A 24,887-nucleotide genomic window follows, 5' to 3' on the forward strand; every position below is an offset into this window, starting at 1 on the left:
CAAGGTCGTCAGCTCTACATCTTTTGTGAATTCTTAGAGTGCAACGTGTTTTACAAGGCCTTGCTCCAGACGACACTGATTGTTATAGAGTTAACTGGGCGTGAGAAGTACCATATTCCAGACTTTTTTGGTGTACATTCGTGCCATTCGCGACATACAGTGCTGAAGACCATGCAGTATCGTTGATTAATATGAGCGAAGATTTTAGTCACGATTTCGAACGAGAGTTCACTGATGAGTTTAAGATCTGCTGTGCTTGTTTGTATGCGATTGTTTGTATATGAAAGATTAAAAGCAAAGAAAAGGAACGCCGCGCACGCCTTTTGACTACACCATAGAGAGTACAATTCACCCGCGCGTAGATAGTCTGCTGCTGCTGATTGTGCAAGTTGAACCATTTGTTCTGCATCGCATAAGACATTTTAAAAACATCCATCAAACCGTACACTGTCGCGCAAGTGTTCATTGTGGCATATGGTTTCTTGATATTAGTCCTGGAAGTTGGACTGGCAATGGCAATTGCACTCCTGACGTTGTTGTACTCGACTGCAGATCTGGTACGATTAAATGTTTTGTAGGACGGACCCGCTAGGTCATAAGCATTAATGGGTTTGTCAATGTAAATTTTTACTTTGTTACTTTATATACTATAGTGATTTAGCTTAGGTTCGCGATCGTTTTACGGGAGGCTTTTTTTTCTATCTATGCTACATCGACTCGCATACAAAATCCCCAAAATGTGCGGTGCGGTCATGCATATTTCTCCCTTTAGTGTAAACATAAACATCGCAAAGCTAGAGCACTGTAAATTTTTATGAGCCCAATGCATGAACATGTAGCTAATTGTACAATGACGACATGTGATATTTCAGCTCTTGTAAAGCATGACTATTATTATTGAGATTTTACACAGTAAATATTTAGATTGTATCATGTCCACCTCATATTAATAAGAGCTAGAAGAAGGGAAGGCGGATGAAGGTATTTTTTTCCTCAATTAAAAAGAAGCACGTGATGTACTAAAAAAAGGTACATAGAATTGAGATCAGCTCTGCAGGACAGCTCCTTTCCTTCTTTTTCTGCATCAAGTTATCATCATATTTGCCCATCCGACGACTGCTATTGCAAACGAGAACCATCCGGCGGCAACTGTTAGACCTGCAACCCCAGTGAAAGCACCAATTGTACCAAACAAAAACGTCAAGAGCACCCAGAATTAAGAGAAGCTGGATTAAATACGGCTGCCGCAAAGCGCCAAGCCAATAGAAGAAAGTACAAATAGTGAACACGAGCTGGATTAAGCCCATGCATTTGTCAAGCGGTTCATTAGATCCTCCAGCAGTAGCTGCTTCAACGCATCCAGACGGTGTGCTAAACATGATGCCAAATGCAAAGAAGAAGCCAGCATAAGTCACAAAGGTTGTAGCTGGATATGTTTCGCCCTGGATGAAGCAGGCAATACTAGCATACAACTGGCCGAGCCCTCCAAAGCCGACAGAAACACCCACAGCAACCTGAGGGATATCTGTAATAAGACCCGAGTTGTAAAGACCAAAGATGGCGCTGTTTTTGTATTTCCTTGGTTGTTAGTAGAGTTATCACGTACAGGAACGTACTACAAGAAAAGCGTCGTTTCGATTTACTCACCTACACAAACTACCGTACGTTCAATATTCATTATACCGTAATGAGCAATAACATGAAAGTGAAATTCTAGGAAGAAAGGTCTAAGACAAATATCTTGTTATGGCTCACCTAAAGGCTGCGAATCCAATAGCGAGTGGATTAGCTGGTCCAGGAGGAGGTCCATGGTGATGTGCTCCTTCTGCTTGATGCTTTTGGGAGCTAGCACTAACACCATTGGTAGTTGATGCCATGACTACTGCTTCATGCAACTGGACCTCGGGTTTTTGATCACTGGATGCCATCATATTTGCTGAAGGGTGTGTTGATGTTTTTGTACTCTGAATTTATTGGCCTTTTTATATACGAATCCGTAGCCTTACAAAAATCCAGAGCAAGCGCTTCTTTCGCGTAACACGTAAGATAGATACTATAAGCCTATGAACACTTTCTATACTGCGTTGTTTGGAAACCATGTACGACCATGGGATCTTTCCCCGCAATTCTTCCAAAAAAGGCGAATAAATTCAGATCAGGTTCTTATTTTACCCACGCAAGGTGTATCTATTAGTTTTTTAATACAAAAATGGGAAAAAACGACGAGTGTTATGAATTTGTGAGGCCTAGGCAGTATATGGACCCGTCTGAGTAGCATGCTTTGAAACGGGAAATCTGTTAATCATATAAGAAGCAAGAAGATATTTAAAGTAGCGAATTTGCAAGAGGAGGTGGAGTTGTGAATGTAGGAGAGAGTTACGTGTCTTCTGTTTTTTCTTTAAAGCTAGTACAACGCGTCTATAAAGTTATTCCGGAGTTTGTTGATGTGTCGATCCAGCATAGTATAAGCAGTTTTCATTGGGTCGGCACCGCTGCAACTGGTGCTGGTGGCGCTAGGTCCGTAGGGTGTATCGGCGGTCGCCATGCTATATCGGAGACATGTGTGGAACACTTAAGCCAGCATACGCCCACGCCTTAGAGTTCAAGTCTGTAGAGAATTCATTTGCGCATCACGGGACAATAAAGACGGTAAAGACGACGCAAAACGCGAGCTAGAACAACGTCTTACCTACACTATTTATGCTAATCGATAGCTTTACCGTGAAAAATACTTGTATAATGACGTTAATACGTATTTAGTATGACGTTCACACAAAAAAATTCTGATGATGCTTAATTAAAAAGACAGCACATTGTCGATGTCTATTTGAGCTGTTGTGATGGTACTTCATATCAACATGCACACACGACAAGTTGTCATAGTATTCCCATTCGTTCCTTCTTAACCCACGTAGTTTTCTTTGCTTTCCCACTTAACCATAGTCATCATGTGAGAGACATAATTACCTCGGAAAGATCAAAAACTCGTTTGATTATGTTCTACTTACCTGAACTCTCATCAATTCCCACAGAAAAAGTTTGCGCTATGTTATATTCACTACTAAACACGGTGTGAGAAGAGTACACAGCATCACAAATGAGCAGGTTGCTACCCTATCGACCTTATATAAACATTTGTTTTCACAGCACTGCTCAAGATAACATTCTCACAAAGCTTGTCAGCACATTTTCTGTACGCACTAATTACATTTGTTTCTGAGAGAAAAAAAAGAGTTATCATGTATCATACGACTTTAGTGTCAAACGAGATGGCTCTGGTGTATTTTGGTACGAGAAATAAAAACTGACCACACAGGATACTTAGGTTTTCTCAAACGAATATTTACGGTAACTTATGATATTGTATGTTATACATACTTATACTTTTATTGGACTGAGAGCGACTGCCGTTTTACAGGGTGTTGTTTTAGTCTTGCGGCAGCTATAGAACGAAAAAGTTGAACTGCAGCATAACGACTATTCCTTTAAAAGATACATGTGTAGTACTGCAATTATAGCAGAACAAGCGATCTTATTACATAGCAAATTTTCATTCAATTCATTTGTACAAATGCAAAGGGTAAGTGCAAGATTGATACAGTATTTATTTCGGTGTACACATGATGCTTATATTTGTAAGCCTTCTTTTCTCCTTCGGTATTTCTTGCAAGTGATCTTTCGGGAAAGACATATATAATCTATAGGGGTATATGTCCATAAGGCAAATTGCCAGCTTTCTGCAATATGGTCGAATTTCTTAAAGAATGACGCGCCTTTGCCACCATCGAAAAAGGAAGAAGGGTCCGAAGGGTGACTAGAAAAAACCTCCAGTTTTGTCATTACTTTACAGTTGTTACCGTGAAATTGGGTAGTCATTGCATTATCAGTCGAGGTTGCAGCAGCAGCAGCAGGATGCCTATCACGGCGTTGCGGATAAGTGCGGATTAAGTCGTCGAAAAACTCTTCAAAATGGTCCACAGTCAATTTGTAGCAAGCACGAATTGATAGCTCGTCGATTATACAGCGATCGGCCTGGCCAATCGCACGAAGAACATCCAGGTTCAAAGCAAGGACTCTTATGAAATTGAGCTTTCGTAGGCTGCGATCGGGGTGCGTCATGGTCATCAAAAATTGGCGTAATCCGTTTGGTGACATCCTCTCACCGCATCCTACAAGTTTCAGCTCTTGTAGTGTCTTCACGTGGGTAATTGCTTGCAATAGATCATCGTCTACTTGAGTACCATCGTCTTGGAGAATCAGCGTCCTCAATATCGGAAACACTCCCTGTTGTTGCAAAAGCCGTTGATAAGGGTTTAAGGAGCCATGAGGGCTGCATTTGATTACGAGACGCGTCAATGACCAAAACGCATACTCAGATAAGTATGTCATCGAGTTTTGATCGAAAAAGGCGAATCCCGAAAGATCAAGATATTGGAGCTTGTCATGATAGCGACGAACGAATTGACGGAGCAAATCAGCAGACAACGGAGAGTTGTCTGGGTGTGCACTGTCGTTAAGTATCAAGTGTGTAAGTGCTCTCGGCTCTCTGTCGTAATCACTATCGTCGTCGTTGTCCTTATTTGCTGCTTTACCCTTTTTCGTCGACAGGGTTGTTTCCGGGTGATGCTGCTGTTGGTACCAATCAAGGTCATCCAGGTAAAGGTCGTCCGTGCCATCGTTAACAAGGATAAGCAAGGTCAATGACGGGCAATGTTGTGATAACAATGATGGTAACGATCTACCGAAATTACAATGTTCAATGTTATGAAGGTGTAGTGCCAGCTGTCTGAGCTTCGGTGCAGCTTTGATGTAAGGTGTCAAATCGTAATAGCCGTCTCTTTCGGGGTGTCCAAAGTCGAGCCTTAAATCTTCTAGATGCTGGTGTTTCAAACCTGCCAGTCGTTGTTGTGCCATCACGGTTGTTGTCGTTATACTTCGTTCGTCGTCGATTGCATGTACTGGGCCGAAGAACTCCAATCTTTTTAGGTTCGGACAATGAAATAGAAAGATGTCTGGACTGACGTCGTCCAGTGTCGGTTGTTTTGGATCAACGTAATCATGCAGTGAAATGTATAGACTTGAAAGTGTCTTCGCACAAGTTCTGAGAAAATGTGCAGCAGTGGGAATTGTCATTGAGCAATCAAAGTTGAGCTTGACTATTGGAAATAACAAATATACGTACGCAGTACAGACATTTGTTAGCGAAGTTGTAACAAACAACTAATAGCTCGACCGATCTGTCTTGTTATTTAGTGTCAATACCTTTTTCAATTGAATCGCATTTTAATTCCAATAAAAACTCCACGAGTTTCGTTAAAGTCGGTGTATCACTGCGACGATGATCCGTCCAAGAAGCATGGACATGCTTCACCCAGGAACCCTTGATATATGGTTTATACAGTGCTAGTTTCGGGAAAATGTCGTGCCCGTCTTCTGTCGAGAACCTCTGCCACGTGCCCGGCCAGTTTAGCACGGTCGATCGCCAATACTTGTTCACTTCAGTGAATCGTATGCGATCCCGAAAGGTTAACCAGTATAAGATGTTCTCTTGAATTTCCGGGGGTAATGCAGACAATTGATCTTCAATGCTGCTTTCGGTGATCGACATGGCTCAATACGCTTTTAGAAAAAAGGTTTGGACGAAAGAAGAAAAATGGTTGCATCAGTTTAGTGTAAGAGGCTTTGCTTATTTTGGAATGTGACACCTATAGCAGTTCGAATTTGTTGTGCCACAGACAGACACCATTTTACAAAATAAAAGCAGGTTTGTCTGTAAGCATTGAGCTTTGTATGTGGATGATGAGCAAATAAACCAAGAAATCAAAGTTTACGTTTGATTAATAATAGGTTTTCTCTCAATCATTTATGGTAATGTCCTACATACCTTGTTCATGCTGCTTTGTGCGAGTACCATGGACAACAAACTGCTATAAATTCGAAGAACACCAAACGTCATTGTGCTATTCTCATATGTTCGTATATTCGTTGCATATTTTTAGGTATACATTCTGGTATTTGTAACACAATGTGGAATTTACATATTCTGGATTCGTACTGTTTGCTCGTAATTTCTATATAAGCACATATAGGATGCAGTAGTATTAGTAGCGATCATACGAAAGTATACTGGGCCAAAGCAATGATGTTTTCGAAACTGATTTTCCGTAGTCTGCGCGTTTCCAGAAACTGTTGTACTGTAAACCAGCTGGTGTTAGGTTTAGCCAGCCGACGATAGCTCTTGTAAGCTCTCTGATCGGGTGACCGATTGTAATAAATTGTCGTCATTATAAGCGCCTTGGAGAAAACAGCGTCGTCAGTCTCCTCATAGTCCTTGGCAGTGGTTAAAGAAAAGCTGTAGAGGAACAAATCATATCTTGTTCAAAAAGGACATCTGCTACAAGGTTCATGTACTAAAGGTTCACGTGAAAGCAAGCGACAAGTTGACGGAAAATGGCGATTCACTGCTAGTATCGTGTAGTACCAAATGTTTAAGTCCTCTTGTTGTTGCCTTTTTCTCGTCGTTGTGTCGACGGTCAGTTGCTATTTTCTATATTATTTCCGCTTCTCGATGGATCTGCTCGTAGTACCAATCATCAAAGCCATGGAGATCTGCGTCTCCCAAGTTGCCGTTGGCGAGGATCAGCGAGACAAGTAATGGACAATGTTTGGATAGTAGTGCCGGTAATGGCTCACCAGTTGCACTGCTGTTGATATTATGGAGGCGCAGCGCCAATTGTTTGAGTTTAGGTGAAGATGCTGGTGCTTCGAGCCAGCCAATCGTTATTCTGCCACGGTGAATGTTGCTTCATCGTTATTATAAAATACTGCACCAAAAAACTCCAATCTTTTCAGGTTTGGACAGTGCAGCAGGAAGAGATCTGGGCTGACATCGATAAATGTCTGTTGTTGCAAATCTTCTGGGTAGTCATCCCGTGAAATGCATAGACTTGAGAGAGTATTTGCGCAAATACTGTAGAATTTCGTTGTAGTGGGGATTGTCATAAATACTCAAACTCAAGTTTGCCTATTAGCATAATAACCATAATATTATGTTGTCAAGTCTTTGCTATAAGCAATTTAACTAGGGACATTGTATCTCTTAATGATATCACACCATGTTCGATCGAGCAGCATTGCAGATCCAGCAGAAAATCCACCACGTCCGTCAAGGTTGGCATATCTTCGGGGCTATGCTCCCACCAGCAAGCACAGACATCCTTCGGAGTAATATTGTGTCCCTCAGTTCTGGATACACTTCGCCACATGCCAGGCCAGTACATTACAATCCATCGCCCAGCGTGGCACACTCGTCGAATCGTATGCGATTTCGAATGTCAAGTAATACAGATGATCTCCTGAATTTCGGAAAGTAAAATAGCCTTGCGATCTCCACTGTTAGATTCGCTGCTAGACAGTGTATATACTCGAGAGTAATAGTTAAGTGCGCGCGCCTCAGTATGCGAGAACGAGCCTTGGTGAGCTTGCTGGTGGTATACACAAGACTTGTAATTGATGTTACATATTGATTTTCATGCCAGGTTGGTAAGAATGCATTCTCCACCCTCTGTTTTGTATCCTCTACTGTCTAGAGTGTTTCTTTTGAGGTTGGTAAAAGTATGAATGGGGTTTGCAACATAAAAGTGTTGTTGGTTCATGATGCTCATTTACTAAGATATTTATCCTTTTCCTTTGGGGATTGGGCTTCTGCTAAATGGAATACTATGGCTACAGTATACCGAAATATGCTCCTTTGACAACTGCCAGCAAAATGTACTACAAGAGGTTAAGCCATCGATTAAGAGATGATAGCAAGGATATAGCAATTGCGTTTGATTCTTGAGCTCAGTGGCCGTGATATAGTATCCTGCGCGAACGCGGGATAAAACAGCGACATCCGAGACACCCTCTCTCTCTTTGTCCAACACCACCAATATGGAAACCATCGCGATCGCGACAGACGTTACTGCTTGCATTTCCACAAGTCAGCCATTCCTAACTGATTGTAGCTACCATGGGGTCCCAAACTTAGCAGCAATGATTCGCCGTAGATTGGGCGGTTGCTCGGTACATAAATCCACACGCCTCTGGAACAAGTTGAAGAGATCCCTGACTTTGTTTCCTGTATTAATGCGGCAACGCCTTCTCAATACTTTTTTAAACAAGGTTAAAGCAGGCGATCGTATTCGTTATGGTTTTGGTGGAGCAGAATTTGCCATAGTGATTAAGCATGTCAGCGCCAGCACCAACGATCAACTTGAAGGGGACAGCAGCCTGTTCAAGATTGATCGCAAACAAACAAAAATAAAGATCGAGCAGTCAGTCAAAGCCAACATTTTTTCAGTCAACCACAGCGACGACGAGTGGACCCAGAGCTTAAGCAGCATGATCCGTAAATGCCTTTTAAAGAAGAAAAAAGAGGAAATGCCAAAATAACCGAGAGAATAATAATTAACATGGATATATTTCTACAGAAAGTAGTTTTAGGGACGCGGAAGCATTTAGGATTATGGGTATGCCTATGGCAAAATCGATTCTTGTACATGGTGTTGCTGGTGTAGGAAAAATGACTTTAGTCAGGTAAAAGAAATTAAGAACTGACATCTCGTATCAATCAGTGTGCTGAAAAGGTATGTTAGGAGCGTCTCCCAAAAACTTGGCACCAATCTATTGCAAGTTTCGATCCACGATCTGCTGCGCATTAAAGATGAAATTGACGAACCCGAGTTTATGCGCTATAATCCACTCCATCTATTTATTACCAAAGCAATCAAAATCCAGCCTTGTATTGTTGTTGTACGACATTTAAATGCATTACAGACAGGTATGTTGTTACTGATAAAGAGGTATCATCGGAATCTGTCTACTTTTTTGCTCACATATAAAACGGAGAGTAGATGGCAACAGTAATGTGCGCGACAGGATCCTGGCAATATTAGATAACGAAATCCGCCGGATTAAGGACGATATATCAGTAAGTAGCCCAAAAATTACGGGAGGATATGCTTTGCCGGTCCAGGTTGTTGTTGTTGATTATTATGTAAGGAACTGATACTCTTTTATTAGGTATGTGTGATAGGTCTTGCACAAGAACTCAAAAACCTTCCAGACGCATTAAAAAAGACGGATATTTTTAACGAACATCTACATTTACCTATACCAACAATGTAATCCATATCTCTTCGATGTTTAAAAAGAGCGAGGACAAGCTGCTAACTACTAACGTCGTTTGCATTTGTTATAACAGGCCCCAACGAAAACAGATATTGCAGAATTTACTATGTGATTTTTCACTCCAAGTCATAAAAGAAGACAAAGCAGAAAATATTGATTATTACACCACACAAATTGGTATGGTAAGTTTGAAAAGTCGTCCCTTTTAGGTTTGGAAATGAGTAATGAGTTTATTGAAATCTAAAAGCAAATCCAGCGTACTTCAGGCTATGTAGCTCGTGATCTCAAGTCACTCTGCCGAGCTGCAAAACTAAAATCAATGAGAGATGCTGGTAACGGTAACCTTGAGAACGAGCTTTCTAGGCTGTCACTGGATAGTAGAAAAAGGTAATGCCTGGAATCTTGTTTCGTCGTATCGCATACCAGCAGCATTAATAACTAACAACGAATTTATTACATATGTGTATATATAAAAGTACGCGAGATGTCAAGTGGTCGGATTTTTCTTATGCTTTATCAACAAGTCGGCCATCGCAGCAATTGGAAGTGGATATGGATTTGCCAAAAAGGGATTGGGCAGAGCTTGGAGGGTAAGGATTTGTTGAATAGTGTCAGCTCATTAAAAAAATCATGAGTTAATTGTAATGCGTCTTTTGGGGTTTTTTTCGCTTTCTATTAGGTACGATAAGATCAAGAAACGAGTAAAGCATGCAACACTACTTCCGTTGCTTGAGCCACAAACATTTTCGCAACTGGGTATAAAACCGCCATCAGGGCTGTTATTATATGGTCCATCTGGTACGTCCGTTTTTCTTTTACATGGTGATGGAGACCAAACACTCTGTATCATTCAAGCTGTATATCAAACTGATAATGATATAATGCAGGATGTGGTAAAACGGCATTTGTGCAAGCCTTAGCGACGGAATCGATGATGAATGTCATGTCTATCAGAGGGTGAGTGCTGAAATATGAACTATAAACTATTAGACTGTTACCTAGATAATTAATCAGATATCTTTTGTTCTGTGCTTATATTTAGCCCAGAAATATTCTCAAAATATCTTGGTGAAACTGAGAGCAAGATACGCAAGCTATTTGCAACAGCAAAGAGGATAGCGCCTTGCATATTATTTATCGACGAAATGGATGCAATTAGCGCGCGACGAGGTGAGCTACTCACTAAATAATTCTTAAAATTTTGGAAACAGTGGCGTCTAACTAAAATGAAAACGCATTTAGGCTGGGAGTCTGGAGAGAGCAGCGGCGGTATCAATGAACGAGTTTTAAGCACGCTATTAAACGAAATGGATGGTGTTGAAGGTCGACAAGGTGTTGTTGTGATTGGATGCACCAATCGTCCTGATTGTATCGATGATGCTATTTTGCGACCAGGTAATTATTTGATATTAATTACTAGAAACTAAACTATACACCTTATTGACTCTAGAATTATGATATACAGGCCGTTTGGATCAACTCATCTATATGGGATTGCCCGATGAAAGTGATCGTAAAGAAATCATCAAAGCCTTGATGGGACGGATGGCGATCAGCCCGGATATTGATATCGATTGGTTAAGCAACGTGACTGGATACTGTACTGGTGCTGATATCGAGAGTATTTTCTGGTAAGTATTACAAAAAGACACTCCTCTCTTTTCCCAATTATTAATGCTAATAGCTTAAAAAACCTATACACAAATTAGTGAGGCTGGCACTGCTTCTTTGCGTAGAGATCTTGATGCAAAAATGATTATCCTGGAAGACTTGGAAGTGCCTCTACGCACAATTTCGGAGCGAGCGATCCATCGCGTTGTCCATGAAGGTTGTCTAGAAGCGTACGAGCGTTTTAATAAAGCACACCGCATTGCATAAACTATTAAGTATATATCTGCAACCATCCTCGTTTGACTATAAAGCCAGTTTAATCATCTGGAATAATTATACAAACATGCACAACACTAAATGAAAAGACAAAACGCACATAAGTAAAAAAGGTGAAGAATGTATTAAGTTGTTTCGTGCTACAACCACCATAGGCAATCAGCATTTATATACAACAGGGGTTACATATGGAGGGTATAAAAAGGTCGTAAAATAACTATTTTGGACAGCCAGTGGGGTTTCAAAAAATTTGAGGAGGATGAACAGTGAAAGGCTTCAGGAGGCGGGGCCATGACACTTTCATATACAAAGCTATAGACCTTGAGGGGTCGTAAACATTTTGGACAATCCCACAAACGTGTGATCTTCACCAGGAAAGGCAGGACGCCTAATAACATCACAACAATACCGCCCCTGGGGTCTTGTCCCTAGGCACGGTTGGTATGCAAGGATTGACGATGCTACTTCTTTTATTCTCTCTGATGCAAGAGTAAAAAGAAACGGGTTTTTCTTATATACAATATGCACCAGAATATCAGGCCGATTCCATACCTTTGAGATTTGACGAGTTAATTACATGATCAGATGAACAAAAAAATGATCAGTCCATCCTCTACGCTCCACTTTTTTCATCTCTCTCCTTCGCCCCATATCTGATAAGACAAAAGTATTAAATACTTGCCTATCCATCTCATCAATGCCTCTCCTCTCATCTTCCTCGGTTTCTTGGGCTATCCACTCGACAAATCATGGATAACTGTCGGCTTGGTTTTGCTGTAGGATAAACGCTAAGGAAGATTTTCTCGACAACGACGACGACGAATTTTGTCGGCGCTTTCTCTTTTTGTTGTCGGCGTCCCCCAATGACTTCGAGCCGCCACTCTCGCCAAAGCAGCTGCTGCCCGCTGTGAACACCAAACTACTACTACTACTACTCTCTGACTGCTCAGAGATGGCTAATCGTTTACTTTTGCTTAGCTCGTCATATTCCACCGAGCTATCTCCATTATGGGGAGCAGAATTCCTCTTTATGTCGGGTATGTTGCTGTTGTTGCTGCCACTTCCTTCTTTTATTGACCATCGCAGTTCCGCATAAACGACACCATCTTTCTGTGGTTGCTGAACATGGTTCACACTAACAGAATGTGGTCGTGCATCGGCCGTCGTCGTCGCTGTCGGTTTGTCATCTTTCTGTAGTTGCTGATTATAATCCATACTAGCAGAATGTGGTCGTGCATCGGTCGTTGTCGTTGTCGTTGTCGTCGTCGCCGTCGTAGTCGGTGTGCAAGAAGAGACTTTTTGATTTGCTAGGTCAAAAGAGAAGGAGATGTGCTTTAAGTGAGGGTGAGTTTTTTGAGCAAATGATAGTGAAGTAACTTCCAAGGCTGACTTACTTGACCCATTTTCCACTATTTCTTCCATATAATTTGTCATGGTTGATATTATCTAGGAAGATAGCCGCAGTCTCCATTATGAGCATAACATTGGCGTAGTAATGGCAGATGACTCAAGACAGCCATAGTACCGAAGATAAACACATACGCTATTTTGTGTGTCGACAAGCGATCTCATCTCTGCAAGCTTATGGATCAACCCATCAAATGAAGAGCCCAGCAAAAACAGCTTGTTTTCAAGTCGATCAAAGAGCTCCTGGCTTGGCGCTTTAGTACGCGTTGATAAAGAGGTTGGGGCGGTGGCAGTGGAGGATAATGGAGTCGGTGTGGCATCGATGGTACTGGGCTCAACGACACGCATTGTATCTGCGTACTGTATGTGGAGGCCGGTGTAGTCTTTTGGTTTTTTACGCTTGATCTGTGATAGCTGGTTCTTGGGGGCATCGCGACGGAAACTTTCATGCTTGAATTCCCAAGTCAAAACACTTTTATCGGCGGACTTTATGCTGTTGCTGCTGCCACAAGCACTACTACTGGAGGCGGTGATGCCACAGGCGCTGTTTGTCCGCCAGTAAGCGGTGTCGAAACTGGCTTCGTTCAATTTGTGGAAGTTGTACACTTTGGACTAAGAATGTAAGTCAAATATGAAATTCCGAGGACACATACAGCCACACCCATTTTTGAGTGTCCCGTCCCATAAATTCGGTAAACTATTACTTACTATTGAGCTGACGTACAAAACTAGTCCAGTTGCAGTGTCTAAAGTATCGCGGAAGAACAACTCGTGCAAATTCATCGCAATCGTAGATGCGTAAAAAGTCGCCACACGGTGACCAAGAAATAAGATTACGGTTGCCTTCATCTTCAACAATCCTACAGACAAAATAGATCGATTTATACACAAAATTTCTTTCAATTATTTTTCTTTTTTACTACACACACGGGCGCACCACCCAGCACACTTACAGAAGAAGACAAAGAAGGTCTGGCTTAATTACTTACGCAAGGAGCTTTATAATGAACGGCTGACAACGAGAAGAGGCGTTGTTGTTATTGCTGCTGTCGTCAGGGGCAAAAGCAGAGGACTCTCGACTGCAGTGCATTGTGTAGGGAGCAAAGTGAATGTTAAGCGAGAGATTGGTGTTGAAGAGAAAAGAAAAAGAGAGAAGAAATCAGAAGAAGAGGGAAGAGAGCGAAAGAGTCCAAAGTGGCGTTGCCTTTCTCTCTTGTGCTGTGCTTGCAAAATTCTTAACCAGAACGGAAATTTTTGGTTTAGCACTGAACTGGGGAAGGGGGAAAAAGTAAAAGTTGCTAGAACAATCGGCATGAATCGGCTTAATATACTGTCTCTGAACACTCCAACTAGTTTTAAAGCTACATTAGAGAATTGTCGACGACTTAAACCTAACACTACCTGTTTACATTTTTGTTTCTTGTGTGAGACAGATAATAGGTAGATGAGCACTCTGCAGCTTTGCTGTTGTTTGAAAATCGTGGTTACTGTAGATGGTAGATTTTATCCATGTGTTTAACAATTAATCATGTTTTGCTGGAAGAGAATTGAAAGGGTGTGTGTGTGGGGTGGTGGTAGAAGAGGCTACTAGTAGACTCCCTGGTACGCTGCTATGATAACATAAGGTGGATTACTTGTTATTGGGACAATCATTTAGGCTACAGCTTTGGACATGCATTCCGAGCGCAATTAAAAAAGCACGGATGCCCTGATGGAATATTCTTCGATTGGTTCTATGATACATGCTATGCAAAGTCAACTGACTTCCCATTTTATGAAAGACATACCGTGTCTTGTGTAACACACTGGATGTTCTCTTATCTTATGCACTTTGATGATTATGGATCCAAGATAGCCTGCTACTGGTATTGACTCCATGCTCGTGGCGAAATAAGAGGAAAATAGTTGCGCTTATAAAACTTACTAAACAATACATTGCTACCAAGAATGATTTAATAACGAACAGCACATCATGCATCTAATAGTTGATTGATGTACCCAACTAGGAAACCAGAGCGGATCTATTACCTTGTAGGTATCATGAGAGCGCCTAATGGATTGCTAAAAAAAGCTATACTTACCAACGATCTTTTCAGTGTCATTAACAAGTCTCAGAGACGTGTCTATTCTTTCCTTCTATTGTTACGCAATAATAATTCTATGGTGCTTAATAATCCTAATGTCATATGTAAGGCATAATAGTAATAAAGATTCATAAGTTAAGATTATTTTAATAGTGAATTTCCATTTGTTTGCCGGGATAAATCGCATAAAACACAAAAGGCAGAGCAGTAACTGGAAGCCGGTAGTTTTGTAAATCCGACATAAGACAGACATCAAAACGCAAATCTCGCTTTTTCGGTTTCACCGATACTCTATTTCTTCTCCCTGCGTAGTACTTACTCGGAGCCATGGGTCATCTGTACGTCAAATACACGCGTCAAAAAAATTGTTATAGCACAGTATACAGTTTCAATAGTTGCTCATTGTGATGAATTATCTAGAATTACCGTTGCAACCTGTTCACTTAATCAATGGGCACTTGATTTTGAAGGAAACCTTGCACGCATTCTTGAAAGTATCAAAATCGCCAAGGCGAAGGGTGCCAAATTACGCGTTGGTCCGGAACTCGAAGTCAGGTTGGTTGACTTTCTGATATATGTTTTGCTTCCTTTAAACATGTATACTGAACGCGAGATAAATTATTATAGTGGCTATGGCTGTTACGATCATTTTCTCGAAAGTAATATAGCATCCGTACGAAAAAAAATAAACGAACAAACAATAACATATGTATTATTATTGTTTAGGTGATACGTATCTGCATTCTTGGGAGGTGTTAGCAGAAATCCTCAAAAGTGAAGAGGCTAAGGATGTGATTTTGGATATCGGCATGTAAGTCTTTTTTTTTGTTCAAATGGATGGTTTAAAGATATCGTAGAGCTCATGCGATATTCGGATACAAACAATAAAGGCCGGTAATGCATAAAACGGTTAAATACAACTGCCGAGTTATTGTGTGCAATGGCAAGATTGTCTTGATCCGACCAAAGATCTTCCTAGCAAATGACGGTAACTATCGTGAACCACGCTTCTTTACAGCATGGGTTCCAAAGAAGGTGGAGAAGCACTATCTGCCCCGTATGATCCAAAGTATCACTGGTCAGGTATATATTCTTTATAAATAGTTGGCTGCTATATCCAACGCTCGAGGAAAACATCAATTCAGCTTGTTTTTTATAGTTTACCGTTCCATTTGGTGATAGCGTTGTAAGCACCCTGGATACCTGCATTGGCTGTGAAACTTGTGAAGAATTGTTTACACCGCAAAGGTAAATATATTTGAAAACAAAACAAGAACATTTAACAAGAATATTAACGATGGAGGCTGATTGAACAAATATCTTTAGTCCCCATATCTCAATGGGCCTGGATGGTGTGGAGATTTTCACCAACAGCAGCGGTAGTCACCACGAGCTTCGCAAACTTGATACGCGTATCAATCTGATGAAGGCTGCTACGGCAAAGGTTCGCTTTGTTTTGTATTGCAGTGTTATATCTTTAAAATATCTGTAATTTACTTAGTAACCAACTATATGTTTTTACAGGTTGGTGGTATCTATCTGTATGCAAACCAACAAGGTTGTGACGGAGACAGACTGTACTATGATGGTTGCGCCATGATTGTAATGAACGGTGATGTGATTGCCCAAGGATCTCAGTTCTCGCTTCATGATGTGGTATGAGTTATATACAACAGGATCTCATGAGTTTGCTGCAACGGGTGGAAAAATTGAGAGATTGAGGAGAAATGATATCTTTAGGAAGTTGTTACTGCTACTGTGGATTTGGAAGACGTCCGCTCGTTCAGATCACGCACCGCCAGCCGTGGTGTCCAAGCCGTACACACAGAAGCATACGAGCGCGAGGACGTGGAGTTCTCTCTATCGCACCCACACATGGATTCCGATGCAGGCATCGTTCCAGACAAACCACGAGCTCCGTTCTACCACTCGCCAGAGGAAGAGATTGCATTGGGTCCCGCCTGTTGGTTGTGGGATTATCTTCGTCGATCCAAGACTGCTGGTTACTTTCTACCTCTTAGTGGCGGTATCGATAGCTGTGCGACCGCCGTTATTGTAGCATCCATGTGCCGTCTGGTTGTCAAGGAATGCAGTCAAGGAAACCAACAAGTGATTGCTGATGCCCGTCGTTTGGCCGGCGGCACCGACAAGAATTATATTCCTACCGATCCTGCACAGTTTGCCAATCAAATCTTCTACACATGCTATATGGGTACATCCAACTCTAGCGATGAAACGCGCGAGCGCGCCAAAAATCTTGCTGAGGTCATTGGCAGTTATCATACCGATCTGAACATGGACACTGTTGTCTCGGCCATTCACGGTCTGTTTTCTTTGGTCACCGGCAAGACACCGCAATATCGCATCCACGGCGGTTCCAACACTGAAAATCTGGCCTTGCAAAACATCCAGGCACGTCTTAGAATGCTTTTGGCATATCTTTTTGCCCAGCTCATGCCATGGTGTCGATCCAAGGAAGGTGGCTTGCTTGTTCTGGGCAGTGCCAATGTGGATGAAAGTCTTCGCGGGTACTTGACAAAGTATGACTGCAGCAGTGCGGATGTAAATCCAATCGGTGCGATTAGCAAGACGGATTTGAAGCGCTTTATTGCTTATGCGCGCGACGAGTTCAAGATGTGTATTTTGGAAGAGTTTTTGGATGCTACACCTACAGCTGAGTTGGAGCCGATTACAAAGGATTACGTGCAGTCGGATGAAGTTGATATGGGTATGTCGTACACTGAGCTTTCTCAGTTTGGACGCTTGCGTAAGGTCGAACGATGCGGTCCATTCTCCATGTTTTACAAGTTGTTGCATGAATGGGGTCAAGATCTCCGGCCTACAGAGGTAAAATAATCGCTCTATCACTACATCCGAGCCCAAAATCTCTTTGGCATCTAACTTGTACTTTTTAATAACCTAGGTGGCGGCCAAGGTCAAACGCTTCTTCTTTTATTATTCCATTAATCGGCACAAAATGACCACCATCACTCCATCATATCACGCCGAAGCATACAGCCCTGATGATAATCGCTTCGACTTGCGACCCTTCTTATATAATGCTACATGGAAGTGGCAGTTTAGCCGAATTGACAAGGCAGCAGAAAGTATGGAAGACTCCAAGGATCCCGGTGCTGCATCGAGCAGCAGCACATAAATGGAAAAATTGTATTCATTTCATCTCCCGTTTAACATATCACACTCAGGCACATATAATCAATAAAACAAAACCTCAAACAATTGAAGGTCAATATGCATATCGCCAGCTCATATCAAAACGCTATATTCACATTTTATTACTACTTTTAAGAATACTGAAAAATGTTAGTAAGTTCCCGTCCTAAGTAATGATAGCCCCCTGTTCTTTTTTTTGCTTGGTTTTTTTAAGATCTATACAAAAGTACTACTACAGACACCTCGCTGCTTGGCTCTGCCTTTCTGTCGTGACGTGTTATCGATTTTTTAGCAGTCCGTATTGCTGGTCGGCCTGTTGTCCTTGTTATTATTTCGAGCTACGAACCGTATTTTCGCATTTCCTAGTTGATCATCTTGACTTTGCTCTTTTGCATAGATAGCGTTGTTCTGAGTTTCGACCAAAAGTTATGTCTTGCACTGATGATTGTTGAGGTTATTTTGGCGATGGAAATAGTCTTAGACCTAAACAGATGAACGTCAAAGAGCTTTTTATGTTAGATAGTGACGATTAGATGAAATTTGAGCACCTGTTGCTGTTTTCTGTTTGTACGTACTGTCAATATTACCAATCCCTTCGCTCGTCCTGTGGAGTTTAACTTGATGGCGTGTTTGTGTTTGCCATGGCTTGACGTTGTTTTTGTGTATGATGTGGATAATAGAATTGGCTGTTCTGCGTGTTGATTTCTCTTTGTTTTGTTGATGGTTCATGAATATTGCTTGTATAACATATCTGTCAAGACTTGTTACAACGCTGATGTTGTGCGTGTGATATGAATAAGCCCATTTAATGATACGACTGCTGTCCTCTTTTGTGTGCTTTCTTGGCCTTGTGCTCCATCAAACGTCAGTGACGCCTTTTCGTTTCTCGACATTGGCTTTTGCTTCTTCCATTGCCTTGAGCTTCGCGTTTTGTGTCACGGACTTGGTTTTGCTGATTACTGTATATTTTTCTAAACTAATACTAACACTACTTTTTTTTTCTGTTCTCTTTTTTTTTTTTTTTTTTCGATTTCTTGCTTTTTTGGGGGGCCATCATTACATAGAAAATAACTTACTAGCAATCTGTCAGACAAAGAATAGGTGTAAATTTTGGCGGATCTTGATTTGTGGAAAGAGGCCTTCACTAATAAAGAAGATAGAGTAAAATCACAGTGAGCACAAGTGTTCACAAAAGTAATGAGCATAAAGTGCGTTGATTTTCCTTACCACGAAACTACTATACGTGCTTGTTCTCCTTTTTGATTTGCACTATCATTCACGACTGGAATAGAGACTGCCACCATCTCTCTCTAGTGATGTTTCTTGTTGCTGCCAACGCATGACAAGGAAAGGATGATAACAAGTGTCCTTCCTTGTCTGCATCGTGCCCGACTAGATCAGTCGCTGTTTTCACTATTAGATTTATTTGAGCTTGATAAGTATGTATTCCCAGTGGTACTAATTGCATCATATTTCTGTTTCAGCCTCACATCATCGACATTCAGATTACCTGTGTAGTTCTCCTACTAATGATTGTATTGCTGCCGTAAACCAATGAGTATGCTTGGAAGTCCATAGTGTGTAGATCTTGAGCACATGTCTTGTTTTGTTCTTCTGTGCGTCAAGAGACTTTGATTGTTTCCCTCGTCGTGTAGTGTTTTTCGGATGCGCTTTAAAGCCACTGCTTGCTTGTTGTTGTATATATGACAGTTGTATATGGATGACGTGCCAGCTTCGTTCCGCCATCGAAGGTATCATAGTGCCGTCGTGTCGTTCGATCAATCACTTGCTGATACTGTCCTTAGAGACAATGTCTTGATTGATGCCCTTGGGCATTTTTTTTTTGTTTTTGCTGCCACTGCCTGCTGCTTGTTCATTTGCCACCGCGTGACATAGACCACCATAGCAGAAGCGAAACTGGCTTGTTCAAAAAGCTCTGAGCATTGTTGTCCGTGATATCCCTGCTGCACATGCCGATGCTTTTTATGAATCTTCATCGCCGACTTTTTGTGCCACCTTTGCCGCCTTGTCTACTAAGAGAAGATGTATATAAGTATCATTCCCTGAAGTATTGGCCTGATCAAATAGTCACGTACTGTACACTTACTATTATTTTGTATGACATCCACTAAACGGTCGTGTGAAATGTTGTCAGTTTCACCCAAATCTTGCTGATGGTTTTGCCTTTTGCTGTCATTGCTTTGGTGCGATTCATGTCGCTCGCGTTTGTTGTCAATTCTGCCTTTTTATAGCTCGCAACTATTGATGAAAGCTTTGGTTTTGTTGTCATTTCGAATGTGTCGTCAACTTTGTTTTTGTGTCTTTTTAGTTAGTTGTCCTTGCTTTTGTTGTCAATTACGGCTCCCTGTAGGTTTGTCACCATTTGCGCCCTTGCTGCCGCTTGATTTGTGCTGTCACACAGTGTAAGATCGATTGACCCTGTGTTGCCGCCTAAATTGTTGATGCCATGAGTATTCCCGCCGTATATGCGGTGTAATAACTCTGGTTCGCCAAGATAACGTCATATCATATCGTGCATTGCCTAGCTCTCGTAATTCCTTGGCGCTTTTGCTTCTTGTGTGTGATTGCCGCCACATCGGTAGCCACAGGTTATCTGCCAACAATCAGTATTGTTCTTGGTTTGATTGATGGTTGTTGCTCTCTGTTGTTTTCGTTGTCATAAGCAGGGATAAATAAAAGTTGCCATCGTTGACCAGCTTGACAAGCTATCATTCGTGCTGTTGCCGACTTCCAAGTTCATGTCCTATGCTTCCAATAGCCACCATATCAAAAGATGTCGCCTCGAATGGCATTGTTTTGTTGCCACCTTATTGATTTCCGACGGACCGAAATAATTGCCATATTCCATTGTTGCCGATTTTTTTGACCAGCTCAGAATTCCTTCCATGCCGATGTCCACAGGTCAACGACTGCTGTCCGATTCGCGCAAAAGACACGTGTCGTCTTTTTGTCTCGGTCGTTTTGTCCACCCACAATAGTTGATGTCAGAGTTTGTACACGATGACTTGCAGTTAATTCGCCCATGCAAGTGTTGAATGCTTGTACTGCCTTTTGATGAGGATCTTGAGTGCAGATATCCGCATCCGTTTGGATAGTACTTGTCGCCATAGCATTATCACTAGATAGTATATCTGCTCCTTTCCTAATATGTCGATTCGTCGTTTCAATTGGATGTTGCTTGTCCTTGGACGCACACTTGTTCGATGTCGTTGTCGTTGTCGTTGTCGTGCTGTTGTTGTAATGATCAGGAACGTCAGATCAGAAAAAAACCGTCAAAGAAATTTCGCATAAGGTGTATATGATCATGTGCTGCCAATAGACTGATCAAGCCAAAGACGGATTCTGCCAATCCTCGATTCGAAACCAAGCCCCAGGAAATCTGTTGCCACCAGTACGGCATAACCACCATGACTGCTCGTCAGATCATCCACCAATACCAAGAGACGGCATGGTCAAGCAAAGACGGGATTCTGCATCCTCGAATCGACACCAGTAAAGAAGTTGTTTTACTCGGTAGCCTGGAAATCTGACGCCACCCGTAGCAGCATAGTCACCATGACTTTCCGTCAGATTCATCCACAAACCACATGAATGGCATAATCAAGCCAAAGACGGATTCTGTCAATCCTCGATTCGAAACCAACCCTGGAATCTGACGCCACCTGTAGCAGCAAATCATCATGATTCATCCACCAACACCACACAAGACGATGTGATCAAGCCAAAGACGGGATTCTCACAACACCCCGAATTTTTACTCGGCTAGCCTGGAAAGCTGACACTTTCCATCGCGGCGTACCACACACACCGCTGGCCAAACACCCCAGCCGGACACCCCAGCTTCAGAATCCCCGAGGCAAAGGTGAAGGAAGGAGTTGGACTTACATGACGTGACACTGACTACAACCGGTGGGGGATCCAGGATATGGAAAGGGCGAGGATAACTCCGGTTGAGCGGGTGGCGGGGATTGGAGGAACAACATTGCTCTGGTACAGGTAGGACTTCTGCAGGAACACCATCCACATGAGCTGGAACTGACTGGAATGACAACCCGGGAAAGGAATAAATTCCTAAGTTTCTAGTAGCCTTCTTCAAACCACATCCGAGTTGAATGCAGTACGAAGAAGGAAAGAATGAAAGGAAAAAGGATATATCAGTTAGTAAGCCTCTTCTTATAAAGATGGTTGTAGGTATTAAAGAAAGCAAGTACGTACCGTAAATATACAAGCTCGGCGCTTGGGTTGTCATTTGCTGTCAAGAATCGCCGCTGTACATGTGACTCGATGGTATATTCCTGCTGCCTACACAACCAGAGCGTTGTTCCCCTCCCCACCACCGGCTCTACCATCATCGCTATCCCCATGTGCCCCCCATATCCCTTCAACCCCCGGTGGCTGTAGCAGTGCCACTGCCACTGCCAACTCAATCCTGCCTTTACCTCGAAGAAACATCCACTGAGATGGCCGGACCGCTCCCCAACGCCTGACGAAGGCGGAAACCGCCAGACAACACCGAGCCACAGAGTGCGCACTGTTTATAAAGATATGAGAGCGTCATTAATTAGTATCTACGCAGATCAAGCAAGTAGAGCTTAGGATAAGATCACATAAACAACTCACCAGAGCGCACGTACACGAACGCGAACATCGCCGGACAAACGAGCGACCACAAAGAACGCCAGACGAGAAAAAGCAGAAGCACCTGGCTATAACAAGTCCACTAAGAGCGAAAACATTACAGTTAGCTCACTTTCTAGCAGTTAAATCTTTTAAACGCCATATAATAATGAATGCTTTCACTTACTCGACGACAGAATGTTCTCCAACTCAGCGGCGCGTGCTCTGTCGCCGTGAGCAAACATGAGAAGACATTCTAGGATTTCGTCTTCTCCATCATGCTTGAGATGATGCTGCAGCATCGCGACCTGGTACATCTCCAGACCGAGGTTTCGTGCCATTGTGGCAGCGAATTCACCGCTTCCTCGTCATCGTCATCGTCATCTTCGTCGTATTCGTATTCGTCGTCTCTTCATCTTCATAATGAGCACGAGGCTCTGATGCGGGGTTGTTGGTGGTGGTGGCGGCGGCGGCGGCGGGTGAAGACAAAGGAATGAGGGGGACTGCGGAGCTGAGGAGTGGGAAGAAGCGGTGCTGATGGTGATGGTGCTGGCAGTGGGTAAGGGACGGGGGAAAGAGGCGGAAAGTCGACGTCGAAGTTTGTGTTGGCGGGAACGAAGACAGGAGAAGCGGGAGAAGAGGGTGCATCGACGATCATGGCAGTGGCGGCTGCGGAAGAATGGTGACGGTTGGCGGCGGCAATAAGTGAACGGAGCGAAGGAGTGCGGGAATGATGACGGCGGTGACGGAGGAAACGACGGTTGATGGTGTTGTTGAGGACATAAGGTGCGAAACGGAGGACATGATGGTGGTGACGATGGTGGCGATGGTGACTGGAAGGCACAGGTGGCATATGCATGTTGATGGGGGCGGAGGAGTGGAGGCGACGCTTTCGGAGAAGATGACGGCGGTGGTGGCTGGGAAGGGCATACGGACGGAATCGAAGAACATGGTGACGATGATGGCGATGATGTGTGGACGACATAGGCGGCATATGCATGTTGATGGTGGTGGTGGTGGTGGTGGAGGAGTGGAGGCGACGCTTTCGGAGAAGATGACGATGGTGGTGGCTAGGATGGGCATAGGGGCGGAATCGAAGAACTTGGTGACGGTGGTGGTGTTGATGGTGGTGGTGATAGGCATAAGTGGCAGGCGCAGCAGCCGCAGGCTCGTCATCGTCAGCCTCGTGCATTTCTTCGTCGCCGTCGGTTTGCGCGGTGTCTCCGTCCTTCGCGGCTTCAGCTACGTCGTACTTTTGCGCGGCACCACCCTTCGCGGCTTTGACAACGTCGTACTTTGCGCGGAATCACCATCCTTCGCGGCTTGCTCAACGTCGTACTTTTGCGCGGCACCATCCTTCGCGGCTTCAGGAACGTCGTACTTTTGCGCGGAAACGTCGTCCTTCGCGGCTTCAATAACGTCGTACTTTTGCGCGGAATCACCGTCCTTCGCGGCTTTGACAACGTCGTACTTTTGCGCGGAATCACCGTCCTTCGCGGCTTGCTCAACGTCGTACTTTTGCGCGGCACCATCCTTCGCGGCTTTTACTTCTTCTCTTTGCACGTGCTCTTGGGCGACGGCGACGGCGACAACATCCACAACTTTAGCCTTCGACATTCCTTTCAATGCTTGAGCAGCACCAAGCTCTTCGCCATTGACGGCAGGGTAATTACCCGGAGAGGAATGGAGACGGGGATGAGTGGAAGCGGCATGAGACGGTGGTGATGGTGGCAAACGCAGATAAAACTGCTTTGCGGGCGGAGACGGGAGGACAAAACGGACGATTGTCAAGGCGACAAACGCAACCAGGGCAACTAGCAACTTGAACGTTGCAGCAACAAAGGGACGCGCCGGCCGACAGAAAGGAACGCAGACAATGCAAACCAAAATGGCGACGATGGCAATACCAACGGTTTTCCAGGGATAATACTCCCAAAGGAGCGGTAACGTGGGGGCTTCATAGAAGCAGGGCTCAAACACACGGCGGTGGAGGTGGTCAATGTAAATGCGATCGTAGTTGTACTTCATGTTGAACTTGAAACAATAATGCTGGTGAAGAAGAAAAAGCGAAAGTTTGCTCTCTTCTTAATAACAATAGATAATTGAATATCCGCTAGACGCGTGACGTAACAACTTTTTTTCTCAGCTATGCTCGCTTTGGATGAAGCGAAGCTATAATAAATAGAGAAATAAAGGGGTTGGAGGGCTAGAGAAGTACAAGTACTATGGAAACGGTCGTCGTCGCCGTCGTTATGGCGCTGCATGATGTCTTCTTTATGCGTGGAATGTTTCACATACGGGTCTCCGCTTAGATCTTCCAGCCACCGTGTCAAAAAAAAAATTCAATAGTTGCGACGGTAACAGTAATAAAACGTGTTGTAAAGTTGATAGTGCGCTCGTCGTGATGGCCAAGATTTGCACAAGCACTGACTGTTGAACGCTAATCGGTGCATTACCAGTGGATTGTCAAGATCCTGCGGAAAGCACCACTACTGCTGTGAATTTTCCGAAAAAAATACTGGAAGT

The 24,887-nt window shown here is 43.1% G+C and overlaps 8 protein-coding genes across 8 annotated transcripts; 4 read left to right on the forward strand and 4 right to left on the reverse strand.

The window, feature by feature from the left end:
- Positions 1-1,084: 1,084 nt before the first annotated feature.
- Positions 1,085-1,928, reverse strand: BDB00DRAFT_877207 (uncharacterized protein; the record flags this gene model as incomplete). The annotated part of the gene is made up of 3 exons (XM_053127585.1): positions 1,085-1,158; positions 1,277-1,563; positions 1,756-1,928. 3 exons carry the CDS (start codon positions 1,926-1,928, stop codon positions 1,085-1,087), a joined length of 534 nt encoding a protein of 177 aa, XP_052974936.1.
- A 1,575-nt stretch (positions 1,929-3,503) lies between these two features.
- On the reverse strand, positions 3,504-5,655 carry BDB00DRAFT_33516 (uncharacterized protein). Its single transcript, XM_053116987.1, has 2 exons — positions 5,263-5,655; positions 3,504-5,156 (listed from the first exon to the last, which is right to left on the reverse strand). Exons 1-2 carry the CDS (start codon positions 5,606-5,608, stop codon positions 3,628-3,630), a joined length of 1,875 nt encoding a protein of 624 aa, XP_052974897.1. The 5' UTR covers positions 5,609-5,655; the 3' UTR covers positions 3,504-3,627.
- A 3,276-nt stretch (positions 5,656-8,931) lies between these two features.
- On the forward strand, positions 8,932-11,145 carry BDB00DRAFT_33557 (P-loop containing nucleoside triphosphate hydrolase protein). The gene is made up of 10 exons (XM_053116990.1): positions 8,932-8,971; positions 9,064-9,353; positions 9,428-9,558; positions 9,648-9,761; positions 9,851-9,969; positions 10,059-10,128; positions 10,214-10,341; positions 10,414-10,566; positions 10,637-10,802; positions 10,881-11,145. Exons 2-10 carry the CDS (start codon positions 9,183-9,185, stop codon positions 11,047-11,049), a joined length of 1,221 nt encoding a protein of 406 aa, XP_052974898.1. The 5' UTR covers positions 8,932-8,971; positions 9,064-9,182; the 3' UTR covers positions 11,050-11,145.
- A 420-nt stretch (positions 11,146-11,565) lies between these two features.
- Positions 11,566-12,702, reverse strand: BDB00DRAFT_33520 (uncharacterized protein). The gene is made up of 2 exons (XM_053116988.1): positions 11,741-12,702; positions 11,566-11,610 (listed from the first exon to the last, which is right to left on the reverse strand). Exon 1 carries the CDS (start codon positions 12,490-12,492, stop codon positions 11,806-11,808), a length of 687 nt encoding a protein of 228 aa, XP_052974899.1. The 5' UTR covers positions 12,493-12,702; the 3' UTR covers positions 11,566-11,610; positions 11,741-11,805.
- A 156-nt stretch (positions 12,703-12,858) lies between these two features.
- BDB00DRAFT_727904 (HSF-type DNA-binding-domain-containing protein) lies at positions 12,859-13,327 on the reverse strand (the record flags this gene model as incomplete). The annotated part of the gene is made up of 2 exons (XM_053118270.1): positions 12,859-12,979; positions 13,170-13,327. Coding segments are annotated over 2 exons (279 nt in total), but the record flags the coding sequence as incomplete, so codon positions are not given.
- A 481-nt stretch (positions 13,328-13,808) lies between these two features.
- Positions 13,809-14,360, forward strand: BDB00DRAFT_847202 (uncharacterized protein). Its single transcript, XM_053125211.1, has 2 exons — positions 13,809-13,961; positions 14,123-14,360. Exons 1-2 carry the CDS (start codon positions 13,910-13,912, stop codon positions 14,335-14,337), a joined length of 267 nt encoding a protein of 88 aa, XP_052974901.1. The 5' UTR covers positions 13,809-13,909; the 3' UTR covers positions 14,338-14,360.
- Positions 14,361-14,876: 516 nt separating this feature from the next.
- Positions 14,877-17,706, forward strand: BDB00DRAFT_877212 (uncharacterized protein; the record flags this gene model as incomplete). Its single annotated transcript, XM_053127586.1, has 10 exons — positions 14,877-14,887; positions 14,970-15,104; positions 15,177-15,208; positions 15,276-15,360; positions 15,440-15,632; positions 15,709-15,797; positions 15,876-15,993; positions 16,074-16,205; positions 16,290-17,396; positions 17,473-17,706. 10 exons carry the CDS (start codon positions 14,877-14,879, stop codon positions 17,704-17,706), a joined length of 2,136 nt encoding a protein of 711 aa, XP_052974902.1.
- Positions 17,707-18,373: 667 nt separating this feature from the next.
- BDB00DRAFT_33848 (uncharacterized protein) lies at positions 18,374-19,004 on the forward strand. Its single transcript, XM_053117001.1, has one exon. It carries the CDS (start codon positions 18,532-18,534, stop codon positions 18,886-18,888), a length of 357 nt encoding a protein of 118 aa, XP_052974903.1. The 5' UTR covers positions 18,374-18,531; the 3' UTR covers positions 18,889-19,004.
- The last annotated feature ends 5,883 nt before the right edge of the window (positions 19,005-24,887 follow it).

Source organism: Zychaea mexicana (assembly GCF_025766255.1).
Source record: "Zychaea mexicana strain RSA 1403 chromosome Unknown BDB00scaffold_104, whole genome shotgun sequence".
NCBI classification, from domain to species: Eukaryota; Fungi; Mucoromycota; class Mucoromycetes; order Mucorales; family Lichtheimiaceae; genus Zychaea; species Zychaea mexicana.

Coding starts and splice junctions, on each gene's coding strand:
- BDB00DRAFT_33516 (XM_053116987.1), bottom strand. CDS start 5,608: ATGTCGATCACCGAAAGCAGCATTGAAGATCAATTGTCTGCATTACCC. Junction 5,157..5,262: donor ATGCGATTCAATTGAAAAAG/GTATTGACACTA, acceptor TATTTCCAATAG/TCAAGCTCAACTTTGATTGC.
- BDB00DRAFT_33557 (XM_053116990.1), top strand. CDS start 9,183: ATGTTTAAAAAGAGCGAGGACAAGCTGCTAACTACTAACGTCGTTTGC. Junction 9,762..9,850: donor GATTGGGCAGAGCTTGGAGG/GTAAGGATTTGT, acceptor GCTTTCTATTAG/GTACGATAAGATCAAGAAAC. Junction 9,970..10,058: donor GTTATTATATGGTCCATCTG/GTACGTCCGTTT, acceptor GATATAATGCAG/GATGTGGTAAAACGGCATTT.
- BDB00DRAFT_33520 (XM_053116988.1), bottom strand. CDS start 12,492: ATGACAAATTATATGGAAGAAATAGTGGAAAATGGGTCAAGTAAGTCA.
- BDB00DRAFT_847202 (XM_053125211.1), top strand. CDS start 13,910: ATGAGCACTCTGCAGCTTTGCTGTTGTTTGAAAATCGTGGTTACTGTA. Junction 13,962..14,122: donor AATCGTGGTTACTGTAGATG/GTAGATTTTATC, acceptor ACAATCATTTAG/GCTACAGCTTTGGACATGCA.
- BDB00DRAFT_33848 (XM_053117001.1), top strand. CDS start 18,532: ATGATACGACTGCTGTCCTCTTTTGTGTGCTTTCTTGGCCTTGTGCTC.